This window comes from Elephas maximus, chromosome 23 (assembly GCF_024166365.1).
Source record: "Elephas maximus indicus isolate mEleMax1 chromosome 23, mEleMax1 primary haplotype, whole genome shotgun sequence".
NCBI classification, from domain to species: Eukaryota; Metazoa; Chordata; class Mammalia; order Proboscidea; family Elephantidae; genus Elephas; species Elephas maximus.
The window spans coordinates 54724164-54739388 of NC_064841.1; the positions used below are offsets into that span (position 1 = coordinate 54724164).

Below are 15225 nucleotides of genomic sequence, written 5' to 3' on the forward strand. Positions count from 1 at the left end.
GCACTCTTGGCAAAAGGTAAGTACTTGAGTTTATTTTACCACACCCCCAGCCCCCGAGCCAGCTTCAGTGGCTGTTAATTTCCCTGGGCCTGAGATATGTACTGCTGAGTGTTCTGAGCCATTCTCCTGGTCTTGGAGAAGGAATAAATTCACAATTGGGGGAAAAGATATTCTGACAGCTCAACTATGCTGCAGAGCTCAGGACAGAAGTGGCTCCTGTCCAGGTACAAATGGTCCCCAGACTTTGAAAAACGTTCACCCCTGCATGGCACTGTATGGGCCCATTTCAGAATAGGCCCTTGTTGACAGACTGCAACTGTTTCAGCTGTGTATTGGAGAGGTGGGTTTTTGATGTTTGACACCACTTTGCCTATTAAACGGGGTCCTCACCTACCCACATCAGGGGCCTAAGGACTGGTGACTCCACACGTATCACCTACCCACCTGTGACACGGGTCCAAGGGTAAGTGGTAACTCCTAGTCCTTACAACCAAAAGCAAAAGGTGCCCATGGTCTGGCTGCAGAAGCCACCCACCTATGCGCACTAGAAAACAGGGACTTGCTTTCCTCACAGACACTCAGGGGATGTTTGTCAGCCCCCTCCCTTGTTCAGAGCATGACAACCTGCTGCAAGCAGATGCTGGTGGCTACACCAATCACCCCTGACCCTCTAAGGCTGTAGGACAGAGACAGTACCACACACTTGATGGTCAGCTACCTAGACACCTGAGCTGAATCCATACAACAAAAGTGAATGGATTCCTAGACTCATACACCTGGTAACACGTCTAGCCATCTGGTGGCAGACGTTAGACATTCAAAGGCCAAAATAAGCTAGCTCACTCAAGCAGCCTATTTGGGCATATCAAAACAAAACAAAGCAAGAAGACAGGATACAGGAAGCAAACATAAAATAAATTAATGCAATAACTTATAGATGGCTCGGAGAAAACAGCCAATATCAAACCAAATCAAGAAGCAGACCCTGATTGCTTCAATGAGCTCCAAAACAAAGAATGAAGTGATCTTCCAGGATGAAGGGGTCTTCCTAGAATTACCAGCTATAGAGTACAAAAGAATATACAGAACTCTTCAAGACATCAGGAACGAGATCAAGCAAAACACAGAACAAGCCAAAGAATGCACAGATGAAGCAGCTGAAGAAATTAAAAGGGTTATTCAAAAACATAATGAAAAATTTAAAAGGCTACAAGAATACATAGACAGCAATCAGAAATTCAAAAGATTAACAATAAAACTACAAAATTAGACAAGTTAAGAGAAAGAGCAAAATTGAGGAAATGAAAGGAGAATTAGTGAGACTGAAGATAAAACACTGGGCACCAATATATTAGAAGAAAAATCAGATAAAAGAATTTTAAAAAATGAAGTAACCCTAAGAATCATGTGGAATTCTATCAAGAGAAAAAACCTACGAGTGACTGGAGTACCAGAACAGAGAGGCATAACAGAAATACAGAGAGAACTGTTGAAGATTTGTTGGCAGAAAACTTCCCTGATACCATGAAAGCTGAGAAAATATCTACCCAAGATGCTCACTGAACTCCACATAAGGTAGATCTCAAAAAAAAAAGTCACCAAGACACATTATATTCAAACCTGCCAAAACCAAAGATAAAGAGAGAATTTTAAGAGCAGCTAGGGATAAATGAAAAGCCACCTACGAAGGAGAGTCAGTAAGAATAAGCTCAGACTACTCGAGAGAAACCATACAGGCAAGAAGACAATGGGATGACTTATATAAAAAACTGAAGGAAAAACATTGCCACCTAAGAATCATATATCCAGCAAAATTGTCTCTCAAATGTGAAGGTGAAATTGGGACATTTCGAGATAAACAAAAGTTTAGGCGATTCGTAAAAACCAAATCAAAACTACAAGAAATACTGAAGGGAGTTCACTGGTTAGGAAATCAATAATATCAGATATCGACTCAAGACTAGAACACAGGACAGAGCAACCAGATGTCGATCCAGATAGGGAAATCAGAAAACAAATCAAGATTAAAAAAACATTCAAAATAGGGAAACAGTGATGCCATTATATAAAAGAAGACAACATTAAAACAATAAAGAGGGACTAAAAAAATGTAGTCACAACTCTTTCATATGGAGAGGAAGTCAAAGCGATATAAAGAAATAAAACTTAGGTTTAAACACACAAACATAGGGGTAAATATTAAGGTAAGCACAAAGGAGACTAACAATACAACTCGGCAAAATAAAATACAAGAAAAAAATAAAGACTCAGCAAAAACAAAAGCAACCACAACAAATACAAGAAAGAGGCAATATATAAACTACTCAGCACAAAAAATTAAGTGGGAAAAAGATATTGTCAACAACACACAAAAAAAGACATCAAAATGACAGCACTAAACTCATACCTATCCATAATTATGCTGAATGTAAAGTGCCAATAAAGAGATAGTGGCAGACCAGACTAAAACACACGATCCATCTATATGCTGCCTACAAGAGTACACACCTTAGAATTAAAAACACAAACAAACTAAAACTCAAAGGATGGAAAAAAATATATCAATCAAACAACAATCAAAAAAGAGCAGGAGTGGCAATATAAATTTCTGACAAAAAAAAATTGAAAGTAAAATCCACCACAAAGGATAAGGACCCTATACAATTATTAAAAGGACAATATACCAGACAGATATAACCATATGATATATGTATATACCCAATGACAGGGCTTCAAGATACATAAAACAAACTCTAACAGCATTGAAAAGTGAGATAGACAGCTCCACAATAATAGTAGGAGACTTCAACACACCACTAACGGTGAAGGACAGGACATCCAGAAAGAAGCTCAATAAAGACATGGAAGATATAAATGCCACAATCAACCAACATGACCTCATAGACCTATACAGAACACTCCACCCAACAGCAGCCAAGTATACTTTCTCTTCCAGCGCACATAAAATATTATCTAGAATAGACCACATATTAGGTCATAGAGCAAGCCTTAACAAAATCCAAAACACTGAAATATTACAAAGCATCTTCTCTGACATAAAGCCATAAAAGTAGAAATCAGTAACAGAAAAAGCAAGGAAAAGAAATCCAACACTTGGAAACTGAACAATACCCTGCTTAAAAATGACTGTGTTATAGAAGAAATTGAGGATGAAATAAAGAAATTGAAAGAATTTAATGAGAATGAAAACACGTCCTGTCAGAACCTTTGGAACACAGCTAAAGCAGTGCTCAGAGGTCAATTTATATCAATAAATACACACATACCAAAAGAGGAACTGTCCAAAATCAAAGAATTATCCCTACAACTTGAACAAATAGAAAGACAGCAACAAAAGAAATCCTCAGAAACCAGAAGAAAGCAAATAATAAAAATTAGAGCAGAATTCAATGAACTAGAGAACACAAAAACAATTGAGTTAACAAGACAAAAAGCTGGTTTTTTGAAAAAATTAACAATATTGATAAACCATTGGCCAAACCGAGAAAAGAAAAAAGGAGAGGAAGCAAATAACCTGAATAAGAGATGAGACAGGCGATATCACAACAGACCCAACTGAAATGAAAAGAATATAGATTAATACAAAAAACTCTAACAAATTTGAAAACCTAGAAGAAATGGATGAATTTCTAGAAACACACTGCCTAACTAAACTAACACAGAGGTAGGACAACTAAATAAACCCATAACAAAAGAAGAGATTGAAAACGTAATTTAAAAACTCCCAATGGAAAAAAAGCCCTGACCCGGACAGCTACACTGCAGAGTTCTACCAGACTTTCAGAGAAGAGTTAACACCACTACTACTAAAGGTATTTCAAAGCATAGAAAAGAACAGAATACTCCCAAACTCATTTTTATGAAGCCAGCATATCCCTGATACCAAAACTAGGTAAAGGCACCACCAAAAAAAAGAAAATTACAGAACTATATCCCTCATGAGCTTAGATGCAAAAATCCTCAACAAAATTCTAGCCAACAGAATTCAACAACATATCAAAAAAATAATTCACTATGACCAAGTGGGATTCATACCAGGTATGCAGGGATGGTTCACCATTAGAAAAACAGTCAATGTAATCCATCATATTAATAATAGAACAATATTATTAATATCACACGCAAGCATAATTTTGCTAAAGATCATTCAAAAATGGCTGCAGCTGTATATCGATGGGGAACTGTCAGAAATTCAGGCCAGTTTCAGAAGAGGACATGGAACCAGGGATATCACTGCTGATGTCAGACGGATCCTGACTGAAAGCAGAGAATATCAGAAGGATGTTTACCTGTGTTTTATTGACTATGCAAAGGCATTCGACTGTGTGGATTGTAACAATTTACAACAATGCAAAGAATGGGAATTCCAGAACACTTAATTGTGCTCGTGAGGAACTTTTACATAGATCAAGAGGCAGTTGTTCAGACAGAACAAGGGGATACTGATTGGTTTAAAGTCAGGAAACGTGTGTGTCAGGGTTGGAGGTCATAGCCAGAGCAATTAGGCTAGATAAAGAAATAAAGGGCATCTAGATTGGTAAGGAAGAAGTAAAAAAGTATCTCTGTTTGCAGATGACATGATCTTATACACAGAAAACCCCCAAAAATCCACAAAACTACTGAAACTAACAGAAGAGTTCAGCAGAGTATCAGGATACAAGATAAACATATAAAAATCATTTGGATTCTTCTACACCAACATAAAGAGCATCAAAGAAGAAATCACCAAATCAATACCATTTACAGAAGCCACCAAGAAGATAAAATACTTAGGAATAAATCCTGCCAGAGATGTAAAAGACCTATACAAAGAAAAGTACAAGACACCACTGCAAGAAACCAAAAGAGACCTACGTAAGTGGAAAAACATACCTTGCTCATGGATAGGAAGACTTAACATTGTAAAAATGTCTATTCTACCAAAAGCCATCTATAGATATAATACAATTCCCATCCAAATTCCGATGACATTTTTTAATGAGATGGAGAAACAAATCACCAAATTCATATGGACAGAAAAGAGGCCCCAGATAAGTAAAGCATTACTGAAAAAGAAGAACAAAGTGGGAGGCCTCACTCTACCTGATTTTAGAACCTATTATACTGCCACAGTACTCAAAACAGCCTGGTGCTGGTACAACAACAGATACATAGACCAATGGAACAGAATTGAGAATCCAGAAATAAATCCATCCACATATGAGCAGCTGATATTTGACAAAGTTCCAGAGTCAGTTAAATGGAGAAAAGACAGTCCCTAACAAATTGTGCTGTCGTAACTGGATGTCCATCTGCAAAAAAAAAAAAATGAAACAAGACCCATACGTCACACCACACACAAAAACTAACTCAAAATGGATCAAAGACCTAAATATCAAATCTAAAACGGTAAAGATCATGGAAAAAAAAACAGGGACAATGTTAGGAGCCCTAATACATGGCATAAACAGTATACAATGCATTACTAACAATGCAGAAAAGAAACTAGATAACTGGGAGCTCCTAAAAATCAAACACCTATGTTCATCCAAAGACTTCACCAAAGGAGTAGAAAGATTACCTACAGACTGGGAAAAAGTTGTTAGCTATGACATTTCTGATCAGGGTGTGATCTCTAAAATCTACATGATACCGCAAAAACTGAACAACAAACGGACAAATAACCCAGTTAAAAAAGGGGCAAAGGATATGAATAAGCACTTCACTGAAGAAGACATTCAGGTAGCTAACAGATACATGAGGAATGTTCACAATCATTAGCCATTAGAGAAATGCAAATCAAAACTACAATGAGATTTCATCTCACCCCAACAAAGCTGGCATTAATGCAAAAAACACAAAATAATAAATTCTGGAGAGGCTGTGGAAAGACTGGTACACTTATAGACTGCTGGTGGGAATGTAAAATGGTGCAGCCACTTTGGATATCGATTTGGCGCTTCCTTAAAAAGCTAGAAATAGAACTACCATAAAAAAAAAAAAAAAAACACACAATCCAGCAATCCCGCTCCTTGGAAAACGGCCTATAGAAACAAGAGCCTTTACAGGAACAGATGTATGCACACCCATGTCCATTGCAGCACTGTTTATAATAGCAAAAAGATGGAAGCAACCAAAGTACCTATCAAAGGATGAATGGATAAATAATAGTATATTCACACAACAGAATGCTACGCACCGATAAAGAGCAATGATGAATCCGTGAAACATTTCATAACATGGAGGAATCTGGAAGGCATTATCCTGAGTGAAATTAGTAAGCTGGCAAAAGAACAAATATTGTTTATGAGACCACTATTATAAGAACTCAAGAAATAGTTTAAACACAGAAGAAAATATTCTTTGATGGTTATGAGAGAAGGGAGGGATGAAGGGAGAGAGAGGTATATTCACTGATAGTAGACAAGAACTATTTTAGGTGAAGGGAAAGACAACACACAGTGCAGGAGAGGTCAGCATAACTGGTCTAAACCAAAAGCAAAAAAGTTCCCTGAATAAACAGAAAGCTTTGAAGGCCAGTGTAGCAGGGGTGGGGGTTTGGGGACCATGGTTTCAGGAGACTTCTAGGTCAACTGGTTTAGTAAAATCTATGAAGAAATCATTCTGCAGCCCACTTTGGAGAGTGGTGTCTGGGGTCTTAAACGCTAGCAAGCAGCCATCTAAGAAGGCTCAATCTACCTGGATCAAAGGCGAATGAAGAACACCGAAGACACAATGTAATTATGAGCCCAGGAGACAGAAAAGGGACACATAAACCAGAGACTACATCAGTCTGAGACCAGAAGAACTAGATGGTGCCCTGCTACAACCAATGCCTGCCCTGACAGGGAACACAACAGAGAATCTCTGATGGAGCAGGAGAGCAGTGGGATGCAGACCTCAAATTCTTATAAAAAGACCAGACTTAATGGTCTGACTGAGAGTAGGACCCCGGGCATCATGGTCCCCAGACCTTCTGTTAGCCCAAGACTGGAACCATTCCCAAAGCCAACTCTTCAGACAGGGATTGGACTGGACTGTAAGATGACAAATGATACTGGTGAGGAGTGAGCTTCTTGGCTCAAGTAGACACATGAGACTATGTGGGCAGCTCCTGTCTGGAGGCGAGATGAGAAGGCAGAGGGGGTCAGAAGCTGGCTGAATGGACACAGGGAATACAGGGTGGAGAGGAGCAGTGTGCTGTCACATTAGGGGGTGGTATAAAACAAGGTGTATATGAATATTTGTATGAGAGACTGACTTGATTTGTAAACTTTCACTTAAAGTACACACACACACAATGTAATACATCATACAGGGAGTTCTTATAGAACTGAGAATGATCCACAACTAAAGTGAACAATGTGAAGTCTCACAAACATAATAAGAAGTCACTTTCAGACAAAAGAGTGCATACTACACAATTCTTTTGATATAAAGCACATAAACTGGCTAAACTGATCTGTGCTGCTAAAAGTCAGAATAATGGACACCCTTAGGTGGGTGTGACTGTAAAGTGTAGAAGGGCAATTTGTTGGGGGTGCTGGTAACCTTCTGTTTTTAGAATTTGGTTACACGGGTGTGTTCAGTTTGTAAAAATATCATTAAGCCTACATTTATGATATGTTCATTTTTCTGTATGTACATTATACTTCGATAAAAAGTTTTAAAACAAGAATATAATAAATAGACGGAGGGGTATTCCAAAAAGTTGGAGTAAACAATGGCAGGATTATAGGAATTAGTATTTAGACTCTCAAAAAGGCTACTTTGAAGATGACAATTCCCAATCCAATGAGTCATCTAGATGTTGAGAAAAATTAGTCTCAGTTACTATCGTACACTTACACAGGCCTTATGGTAAGTAACATCTGCCTACTCATTTTTTGAAACTCTATCCTCAATTTGCCTTACCCATTCCAATTCCTTTTGCTTGTATTTAAATTAATAAAGAAGATATACAGATATTACCAACTTTTCCTGAAAATCTTTGAAAAGAAAACAAGCATATCCACACAGTCCCTTTCTTAAGACAAATTCAAGTTACGATGAACTGCACTGACTAGCATGCTTTGTTTTCGTGCATTTTATCGATAGTAATATGTACTACATACAATGTTGCAACATATAATTTGCTGTTATCATTCTCAGACGCTCACTCCCAGATGTTTAATTTAATGATTTACTGTTCAAAGGGCTGTGTGTTTTGAAATGAAAACTAAAAAAAAAAACGAGGTATTCGACTTACGTCAGAACTGACTTACTACAGAGTCGTCAGAACAGAACCCCGTTGTCTAAGTCGGGGACTACCTGTACTACAAAAGACCCATCAGAAAGAATATGTTTTACAACCTTAATCAGTGGGACAAATCCAGAATTTTTCAAAGCAATATCTAACTTCGAAAAAAGCTCAGGCGCTAGTTTTATAATCTCCCCCACACACACAAAAATTGAAAAATAATAATAAACTTAGAAGTATGGTGATTTTTTCCCAATTAGTCTATATTTTCCTTAAAAAAAATTCTCAATAAAGGACACTCATCAGTCTACAAAGACACCAAGGAATTCTCTTTCCAAACAGTTTCAGAGTTGGTTTTGTCTGCATGTCCTTGAAGCGGATCACACCTAATACAAATCCGGAACACTCACACTAAACTGTGGAGGTCACAGTGTATGAGAAAGAGAGCCACTGCTGACAAAGCAGAAGACCTAACTTCCAGGCACTCTTCAGATGAAGACCTGAACTTACCTTCTTTCCTTCCTGTCTGTGAAACTGAACTAACAAGAGGTGTCCTCGGTACCACATGAGGCCACAAGTTACGAGTTTGAGGCTCAAATGAGAAAGAAACGGGAAAGCAGTTGAAAAGTGGTAAAGCGCTATACTGGGCGTTAAGATCTTATTGCCATAAAAACACACCATTGTACCAGATACAAGAGATTTTTAAATATATTGTTACCTTTGGATTTTTTAGATGAATGGCTATTGAAACATCTTAAAATATAACAATTATATCAGGCTGAACCATATGAAATTGTTGATTTTTTACAGGTCTAAAATGGATAACTATTGGAAATTTCATATTAACCTTCATAGAAAACTTATAAAAATTGTTTATATTTTTATAATCAGATTTATTTTAAACAACAAAAAAAAAACCTGTAATACCTCTGGTTTTGGCAGCTTCCTTTAAAGCAGCTAGAATGTGAGGCTTCAAGTTTTCCAGAATAAATCTTCCTTCAAGACCTGGGAAAAGGGACCTAATAAGTGGAAGAAAATACAGCAATATTATTATAATTTTCTAATATTTTTAAGGTAGAGAAATTCAAACACAGAATTTCAAGTTAAACCTGGTATTTTAGATAAAATTTAATGCACACATCAAATCAAATGACAATACTTTCTGATCAAACATTGAGCTTTGCTTTAAAACGTGAGGACACTGGGCACCGCATCCAAATTGAGAAACGTTCTGAAGACCTTAGAATAAAATTAGTTACATTTTATGAGTCGGAATTGACAGCAACAGGTTTGGGTTTTTTAAAGGGGTTTATATTTTCTGAGATGTCAACAAACCCTCAAAGTTATAAAGGATTATTTATTTTAATTAATATAAATTACATTTCATCAAAATAAATAATTAACTAATGTCACCTAGTTATTATTAGCACTTTATAATCATCATTTTCAGTGTTCTGTCATTGAAATTTCCAAGGAATACAACTGCTTGGAAAACTCTTTTTAACCCATAAACATTTGAATGCTGTTCACTTTAAAATATAAAAATGTATCCTTTAATATCTTAACAAATTATATCTTCAAAATTCTTCCAAACTATAAAACCTGCACAGCTAACCGATGAATTGTACAATGAAGGATTCTACATTGGGAGGGGGAAGAGCCTTTAAGAGTAAACAAGGATTTTAAAGGTGCTGACGATATACCTTGGATAATCTTCTGAGGTAATATAAATAACATCTTGATCTGATACAGATGAGGAGAAGGGAACAAAATTCCCATTTTGTAAAGGCAGAAGCTCCAATCCAAGCAGTTCGCTGTAAGCTTCGTCGGAAAGCACAAATTCTAGAAGGTGGAGCTTTTCTTCAGCGCCGCCCAAGTGCGCAGACTTCCGCAGCACCTGCCGCACCAGCGCAGGCGTCACCCTCTTCACAGGCTTAGCGCTGGAGGCAGTCACCTGAACTGCGGCAGCAAGGTTTGCCGGAACCTTGGCGACCTGTTTCCCTGAGCTCTGGAGGTAGTTGAGCACAGTTTTTGTGTGTTCCAAACTCTCATCCAATTCTGAGAAGTACGCCTGCTCCAACTTCACCCACTGATTACTGATTGAATAAATAACTGCGTTCTGAAACAGTTCATTAAACAGAGGCTCTAAAACTGGCTGCCAGTGCACCTTCACTTTGTTCATATCAGGCCAAAGCCTGTAGATAATCTCAACTGACAGGGGGAAATCTGAGTATTTTTCTGTCTCCAGACGTTTTATGGACTCTAGAATCAGAGTAGCATAAGCTTTTGGAACCACATTTACAACAAGGACATCATTCCACAAGGCTGCGGGGTCTCTCCACTGGTCCAGCTCCCGCCACTTTATGCTCCTGCGGTTGTCTGTCAGGCCAAAGAACCCACTAATATGAACCGGGAGGCCTGTTTTGCTTTCCTCGCCAGGTGGTAACGGAAGAAAGCAAAAGGCTTTTCCTGAAAAATCCGAAGTTGCTCCTTTTTCTTCATCATCTCTGCTTGACAAAGACATGGCTATTCCAATGAGTGGGATAAATTTCAATTCATCAGCTAATGAGTCAAGCTTACTACAAATCCCTCGACCACCCACACTGTTACACACCAGCCACGACGTTCTCTGTGCATCCTTAGCGCTCTCATCTTCTAAAACTATGTTTATATGATATGTTACACAGGTGATGCTATTGCTGGGGAGCTTTTTACAATAGTTGCCAATAGCAGCTCCTAGGGTCTTTATGGAATTGGGGCGTTCATGTTTCAGGGCCTTGTTCTCACTCGCTGTCACTCGAAATACCAGCTTCTCTGTTCCGTCGGCCTCTCGAACGTGTAGTGAGACGTCCTGCACACTCTTCAGAAAGAGCAGCACTGTGTCCGCATCTGCTCTGAAGGACTCAAACAACTCCAGGACCTTCTGCTTATTGTAGAGGTTGCTGCTAAGCTGAGAAGGTTGTAGGCGAAGAGGGAAGCGGAAAAACGTTCCTGGGAAATTGCCATTGAGAAACGTTTCCTCGGTGCTTCCAAAAATGCCAATAAATGGCGCAAACTGGTCTGAAAGTTCACTAATTTCTTTGCTGTCATCTTTGAGATTCCAACACTGGCCAGATTCCTGTGGGCCAAAAAGTGTTTGATGAGGATCTAACATTCCAATCTGGTCACCACTGAAGATACAAGGGACATCTGTAAAGAAAAATTTAACAATCATCATCACTTCCGAAATTCAATGAGCAATTATAGCTGCAACTATAATGAATAATTACCTTCAAAATAATATATGACCCATAAAATGACTCTAAAATAGATTTTTTTTTAATTCACTTTAGCTTTGGAAATATAATTCTTTGAACATTAGAAATATGAGTCATGGCAGTCAGAAATCCCTGATGAAGCAAATAGAACACAATTTTCCTAGTATCAAACTTGCTACATACACTTAGAATTTTCTTCTAATACACTGTTTAACACACAGAGGCAAATGAAGCCGCTCTAAAATTTAAGAAAAAAAAATAATAACCTTGTTTACTACCAGAGAAAATCTACATCAAGCCCTATGGATATTAAATGAAATCCAAACCCCTCACACAGCCCCAGACCTCTCATCTCTGAATTCTCTCCTGGCAACATAAATGTCAAGGCTGTGTGTTCGAACACATTCATTCCTTTTGCAGATGGTGACATCCTCACCTCATTAGGGGCTCTCTTCTCTATAAACTCACACCCGCACTACATAATATAAACTCCTCAGAGGTCCACTACTATATCCCCAGTGCCTGGAGCAATGTTTGTCTTTCTGAATTAATACACAAACAAGATACCTCAAAAGTCTAAATGAAGACTCAACCCTCTTCATGAGGTTTTCCTTTGCCCTCCTATCCTCTTACCCAATAATCATTTCTCTTTTGTTTAAATTCTATAATAAGCGCCAGGCATATGGACTTCCCATGATTACTGTGAAAACCCAGGATATATGTTCAAAAACTCATTAAACGATTAAAAGATATAACGAGTATGTGGATATTTCCACTCAGTCTTCACAGCCATATGAACTCAATTAACAGAACAGGGTTGAATCATATGCTCAAAATAACTAATTCCACAAGACACTCTCTCTTGAAGAGGGGAGAGAAATAAACAATGCAGAAGATTCTGCCCACTGAGTTAGTAAGCGTATGTCCAGGGGTGACACTGAAGTGGGACAGATAAGCTGTCCCTCAGGTGATGCTGAAGTAAGACAGATAAGTCTGACTCCCTCTGCCTCTCAGAGTGGAAGCATCCCATCATGCCAGATCTAATTAAAGTGCTTAAAGGTACACATTTTTTGTATGATGCCCCTAAATAGATACCAACTGCTTCAATGCAGAAAAACGAGACATGTTGGATATACTACATTGGGGGAAATTCTTCACCACGGTGCCTTTCTATTGGCTTTCCAAGAGTAATGGGGACATGGTTTTGCCTCACATGCTAATTTTAGTCTCAAAACTTCAGGTAAAAGGCAAATTCCAATGAAGTTAATCTTTACGGTCAGTCATCTGCAGATTCAGTTTTCATATTCACCAGCTCCTAACAGTAGTTCTTAAGTACTTTCAGTAGGAAACGCTACCCTCCTCTAGTCCCTGCCTGCCAAGTTATTTACAATGCACTCTATGGCACTCTCATCTAGCCCATTCCACACTGTCACACCCCATGCCTAAAATGATCATGTCAGGTACTCCTTATATCTCTAAAAATACTACCTAAGGCCTTCACCAATTCTCAAATTAGAGGACAGCATCCCATTTATGTCCCACATAAATGTGCTCATAATCTCAAACAGGGAACAAACCCACACGAGCTGCAGATGCTGGGCAGTTAGCTGGACGCTCTCTAGTGCTACTCACTCTTGCACAGTAGTCTCCACACTTGTGCAATTCACGTCTGTGCCCGAGCAAAATATAAAACTACGTGTCACAAACCTGAGGGGGGGTTACAAAGAGGTGAATAAATGAATATAAAATCTGCAAATGCAACAGGCTTGCTAAACTAGGCTGTAGTAAGGGTACCCTACATCCCTTTGCCTAGTGCTGTCCCAGGTCAGGCCAGTTGTCTAAGAGTAATTGTTAATGCTGCCCTCTTGTACTCTCAAGACTGCCCCGGTTTGGATGATAAATTATATGGTCAAGTTAGCTATAGCTACAGTCCCTCCCTCAATCCCTCTCTCTTCTGCAAGAAACAGTTTGAAACTAAACCAGAAGGGCCAACTCCTTAAAAAATGTTTTTAAAGAAATTATAGTAAGTACTAAGAGCTTTGGATTTTGTGAGAATAGTCATACACTCTTAGAGATGTCTACACTGAGTAGTTTCCTATTACAGCTGTGAACCAGAAGCCGTAATCTTTCTAGATGCAAAACATGAATTCAAAGCCATCTTTAAAACACTCATAATTCTAAGAGAATTTTTTATGAGAAAGAAAAATGTTGAGAAACCAGAGACACTGCAAAGATTTTTAGTTATTCGATATCATTAGATATTTTGCTTTCCCCTTTAACCTTCTGATATTTAGAAATTCAGGAACCCTGGTGGCATAGCAGTTAAGAGCTATGGCTGCTAATCAAAGGTCAACAGTTCAAATCCACCAGGCACTCCTTGGCAACCCTATGGGGCAGTTCTACTCTGTCCTCTAGGGTCACCATGAGTCGGAGTCAACTCAACAGCAGTAGGTTTGTTTTTTTGTTGTTGTTGTTTAGAAATACATACAAGAAAATCTGAGGAAATAAGCTTATCTGACTCCTTTAAAAATTTTAAAAGAAACAATTTTGACTAGGCATTTCAAAAGCTATTTTTTAAACCTAACAAAAAATTACTTAATACATTAATCATACTGATTCCACTGGATAATGATGATGGTAACTGTCAACATCACACGATGAAGTCATGCAATGGTGCACTTACCGTAGCAATTTTAGAAAACCCAGGACACACTATTTCATTGACATCTGGCCACTGATGGAATAATTTAGGAAAGATACCCTCAAAACAGTATCATCTCTGAAGTTAACCAAATAAATTACAGCAGTTAACCTAAAATATATTTCAATATCAAAACTGAAAAACCAAATACTATACCTGTTATATGATAGACAGAATTAAACCCAATTCCAAATCTTCCAACCTTCAAAGGATCATCCTTTTTCCGGCTTCTTGCTATTTCTTGAATGCCATGCCAGTCCTCTGGGGTGAAAATGGCATTGTTGTATGCATACAGAGCTGACCCTGGGTGTCAAAATGCACATGCAGGTATTCAGAAAGAATTATGTCCAAATAATAAGTCCTATCAAGATTTCCCTTACTCAGAATCATTTAGCTGATGAGAGGATAGACAGAAGTGAATGGAGCAAAAGAATTCTGCATTATAATTCTCACTGGTGTCATTATAAAAATAAAAGCACAAATTTACAGTAAAAAATTGGCAACCAAATAAACAGTATTATTGGCTAAAAATCCAAAAAGGAAAAAATGAGAGTGTTATAGCACGTAGACACCCAAAACACAATGCAAACAAAGAAATTAATCACAATGTATTACACTTTATAAAATGTGTTTCTAAATACCATATTCAATTATTTCTTATGAACAGAATAAACAGTCTTGGTTTGCAGATGATATGGCTATGTAGAAAATCCCAAAGATTCAACAAAAAAAAACTCCTGGAACTAATAAGCAATTATAGCAAGGTTACAAGAAACAAGGTTAATATACAAGAGTTAATTGCTGCCCTATACACCAGCAATGAATAATTGGAATTTGAAATTAAAAACACAATACCAATTAAATTAACAACAAAATATAAAATGCTTAGGCATAAATCTAACAAAATATATTAAAGCTCTATATGGGGAACTCTACAAACTCTGATAAAAAAAATCAAAGATCTAAATAAATGGAGAAATATTCCATATGTATGTATAGGAAAACTCAATATTGTTAAGATGTCAGTT

At 37.8% G+C, this 15225-nt stretch overlaps 1 protein-coding gene across 2 annotated transcripts in view; it reads right to left on the reverse strand.

Annotated features, from left to right (window-relative positions):
• SACS (sacsin molecular chaperone) overlaps positions 1-15225 on the reverse strand; it is a 147083-nt gene that overhangs the window by 33386 nt on the left and 98472 nt on the right. For both annotated transcript variants that reach the window (XM_049867140.1, XM_049867141.1), the window contains 3 exons: positions 14354-14500; positions 9943-11428; positions 9167-9258 (listed from right to left, as the gene is read on the reverse strand). In XM_049867140.1, coding sequence (XP_049723097.1) covers positions 9167-9258; positions 9943-11428; positions 14354-14500 — 1725 coding nt within the window. The remainder of the gene's footprint in view (positions 1-9166; positions 9259-9942; positions 11429-14353; positions 14501-15225) is intronic.